Source organism: Nuphar pumila, chromosome 17 (genome assembly GCF_984573655.1).
Source record: "Nuphar pumila chromosome 17, dmNupPumi1.hap1.1, whole genome shotgun sequence".
NCBI lineage: Eukaryota > Viridiplantae > Streptophyta > Magnoliopsida > Nymphaeales > Nymphaeaceae > Nuphar > Nuphar pumila.
The window spans coordinates 74,635,358-74,639,484 of record NC_143265.1 but is presented as its reverse complement, the minus strand read 5'-3'; the positions used below and the strand labels follow the sequence as shown (position 1 = coordinate 74,639,484).

General features: G+C 38.0%; 1 protein-coding gene across 1 annotated transcript; it reads right to left on the bottom strand.

The window, feature by feature from the left end:
• Window positions 1–1,835: 1,835 nt before the first annotated feature.
• LOC149812240 (serine/threonine-protein kinase MPS1-like) lies at window positions 1,836–2,306 on the bottom strand. Its single transcript, XM_089993011.1, has one exon. The coding sequence runs from the start codon at window positions 2,304–2,306 to the stop codon at window positions 1,836–1,838; it is 471 nt and encodes a 156-aa protein (XP_089849137.1).
• Between the last annotated feature and the right edge of the window lie 1,821 nt (window positions 2,307–4,127).

Below are 4,127 nucleotides of genomic sequence, written 5' to 3'. Positions count from 1 at the left end.
CCGATCCAGATCTGAACCTGATTCATAAAGTATCTGGGTCATATTTGGATCCTCAACCCGGTCTAAATCCATACCCAATCCAGCAGGCAAACCATTTAGGTCATACTAGAATAGCTAATTTGATCAATTTTATTTTTACAAAACTTGGACGCTATTAAATCCGATCTGGGTTTGAATCAGGTCAAACCCAACCCATTGACAGCCTCAGTCTAGACTATATTTCCAGTGTGTCAGATACCTTAGTCCCATAAAAACTTTATGAGAAGAATATACTTTGGGATGATTCCATGAAAATGAGAACAAAATAACTATGATATTGAATATTAATACCAAGCATTTCAATGTGACCATATGTTTAGTGGGACTCATGTTATGAAGGGGATTGAGGTGACATAAGATACAAGAATCCCTACCAATTGAGGTATAAATCTTGAAAATACAGGACACAAAAATCAAGGTAGAATGATGAAAAGAAAGGGGTGAAACTAAGGGAAATAGAAAACAGTGAAACATCAGGAAGGTCTTGTAAATAGATGTTAACATAAGAAGTTGAACAACTTATTTGATATATTTTAATTTGCAGACGAGAGATGAAGATATTTTCCGAGTTAGTAGTTATATTCAGAGTGAGTGCTTATAATGAGCGCATGCATAACTAGCAATGCAGCTAGACATATGAATGAATAAAAAATTGCCCATAAGAAACTTCTTTTCTGCAGAACTAATTTATGCCATATTACTTAATAACACTAGCAAACTCGTGTGAGAATGAGCAACTCACGTATGAGTGAGTTGCTCTGAGAAAGGAATAGCAATAACATAGATCGGTTTTTAAAATTTGCTTAAGTTGGTCCTGTCTTTTTATGCCACCAAGCACAAATACTTGCAGATGATCAGCCCATGTCGGACCACCCGGTTTGCATGGTTCAGTCAATGATCTCAATCCTTTTCCTGGATTATAACCTTTGCTTATGCAGGTTCCTTGGTGCAACACTGGATGCCCTCAAGTCCTTGGCCGAGGCACTGGATATATTGCAGATTACGCATGGGACGAGCATGCCTTTTATGAACTCTTTCATATGGTGGATGAAGTACGTGCTGAGGCCAAGTGGCTCGTTACCTCTTCCGATGCTACTTGAGGTAGGGGTGTGCGCATTATTGGTTTTGGTTTCATGCACTTATGCTCTAGATTGATGCCAGCAGGTCGTTCTGTTAATGCATAGGTGGACGGAAAGCAAGATCATCTGCTTAAAAATGGAACAGTATGACACGGAGAAACCACTCTTGGAAAGGAGACCTAGTCGTGCTGGACTCGGCCTGCCGTACGTACTATCTGTTCTGATGGAAATTGGTACTATTTTCTCATTGAGCACATTTCACCTCAAATCTGGATAGTGGTGATCAAGTGACCTTTGCGAACTAGATGGTCAGTTGTCCAATTGTGTATGCAATGACCATCTAATTGGAGCAGTATAAACAAGAGCAGGATCTGTGAGGTGTATGACTTGCTAAAGAGAAGCCTTAACTATTTCTCATGAGCATGTAGAGGAAGTGGCCACTTGTAGCGACAGCTTGGATGTTTATGTGGATCCTATTATTAATACATGATACTTTTTTCAATTTTTTCTGGTGGAGCTGACACATTTTGATAAAGATTGGTTCTGACATGTTAATTTTGATCATGCAAAAAAATTCCCTACATTAGATAAAGCCCTTTGATTCTTCAGATCATCGATTTCTAAGAATTACAAGATGATTGCATTTGTATTGGACAAACTAGAAACACGGTATTACATATCAATTTTCTACCAGAACAGATACACTAGATGCTCAACTTACATTGCTGCAGAGCTTGACAGGCCTCTGCTCAATCTAGTAATGAGTTGCTTTAATTGACTACAAAGTACAGAAACCTGTGGAGCAACACTATAATGTTCAGCAATCTGCGTAAGGAGCTTACAGTGCTGTTCTAAGGTTGAAGACGTCTCATAAGGCATTGGAGGTGCAAGAAAAGGGTGTTCAAGTAATTGTGGTATCCGCCATCTTTCATTGCGGTCCCATGCAAGACATTTCTTCAAGAGATCAACCAGCCACGGATTTGATACTGGACCATATGTGATCTCATGGTTCCTATCAGTGATGACTTTGAACTTGGCCCAGAATGTTTTGTATTCAGCGAAGGGTGTCCTCCCATATACCATCTGATAAAGAATACATCCAAGGGACCAAATATCTGATGGCCGGCCACATTTTATGGTGTTTCCATCTGAATCTAGGTCGTTGCACAGGAAAGCTTCAGGTGACATGTAATTCAATGTGCCTACCTGCAATGAAGCATATAGTTAGCATTTTATGCTGATTTGTTCAGGTAAGAGAAGGAGAACAGAATTTGTGCCTGTGAATCTCGTTGGATATTTGTTGTATCGCTTTGTATGGCCTTCGCAATCCCAAAATCAATCAACTTTAGTGAACCTTTTACAAGGAGGAAGTTGGCAGGCTTCAAGTCTGAGTGCACAATGCGCTCTTCATGTATTGTATTGACGGCCTTGAGAATTTGCTGCAAGGAAAACAGCAAGCTTTTTGTGATGCACAAAACAGTTCAAGGGCATCATCCTTTGTTATGTGAAAAACAACAGAATTCGTAAGCATGCAACTCTAGCATCACACCGGGTATGAGATGAAATACATTGGACTACCTTTATCATTAAGACACAAAATTCAAAATTCTGACGTAAAATTAATTGAACATAAAAAAATGATAGATAATAATGATTCAACCATCCGATTAAATCACAGGAAATGATTATAGTGTGCAGACGAGGATAAGAAGAGGATAGGTTAGGTTGAATTAATTAGAAAACGTTTTGCGATCATAGTGAAAGAAAACAATATATCAACCTTCAATTTTTCATGATTTTCATTTTCTCATTTTTCAGGGGAATTTTTTTGCCAAAATAAATAAATTTAAAATACAAAAAAGGGATTTGAATTTACAAAATACTTGAAAAGCCAAATAGTTGTTTCCCAACATATTTCTAATAAAAAATTAATGTTGAAATATATACCTTTTGATAAGATTTTATTATTTCAATAGATCATGCCTTTATCGGTGCCCTGAACTTCAGGCACGCAATATTCCAAAAATAGCATGTTATCTGTCAAAATAGATGTGATCATAAGAAGCTGTGACTTCCCATGAGAACAATATTTGAATGACATCATGTGATACTAATCCATCATGGTGCAACTTAGAAAAGAAGTCTTACTACTACAGGGTACACACTCATCAGCTAGATATTGAATAGTCCAATTTAAAACATCAACCAACAAAATATTTCAAAAACTAGTAGTCACCACTTGGTGGTCCCAGCTCCAAAGAGGCTTGGGCCTACCCATGAAAAATAAAAAGGATTTGTCATACTAATGTTTGATGTATGGTTGCTACGCAAAAAGAGCACTGCTGAGCTGGGGCTCAGCTTGCTTACTATAGCTTGTTTGAACACATGAAATAGGCTCGTCAACTGAGCATCACACTCACTTCCAAGCTTATCTTGCTGGTGATAGTTGAGAGTTTTTAGCAGAGTAATGGGAGGGTGCATTTGTTCATCTTCTTGTTTTCCTTTGGCAGGTCATGGGTTCTACTCTCAGATTGCAGTATCTTACCATGCCATGTGTTCCTTTAAATTAATTCAGTATTAGCATTAAGCCCTTTCCTATTTGCTATAGTGATGGATGAGCTTATGAGATCAATTCAAGAAAATGTGTCGTGGTGCATGTTGTTTGCTGATGATATTGTTTTGATTGATAAGTCTAGAGCTGGGGTTAATGCTAAGTTAGAATTATGGAGACAGACATTGGAAGCAAGAGGTTTTAAGTTGAGTAAGAGTAAGACACAATATATGGAATGTCGGTTTAGTAAGCAACGAAGTAGTGATAGAACTATAGTGAAGCTTGGTGAGCAAGAAATACCGGTGGATGACTGTTTCAAATATTTGGGATCTATCATTCAAGGATGGAGAAATTGATGGAGATGCAACTCATAGGATATAGGTTGGGTGGATGAAATGGAAAAGTGCAACTAGAGTGTTGTGCGATCGTAGAACGCCATTTTGGTTGAAGGAAAAGTT

Excerpts from the sequence above, each read along its gene's own strand:
- LOC149812240 (XM_089993011.1), bottom strand. The coding sequence starts at position 2,306 with ATGTCACCTGAAGCTTTCCTGTGCAACGACCTAGATTCAGATGGAAAC.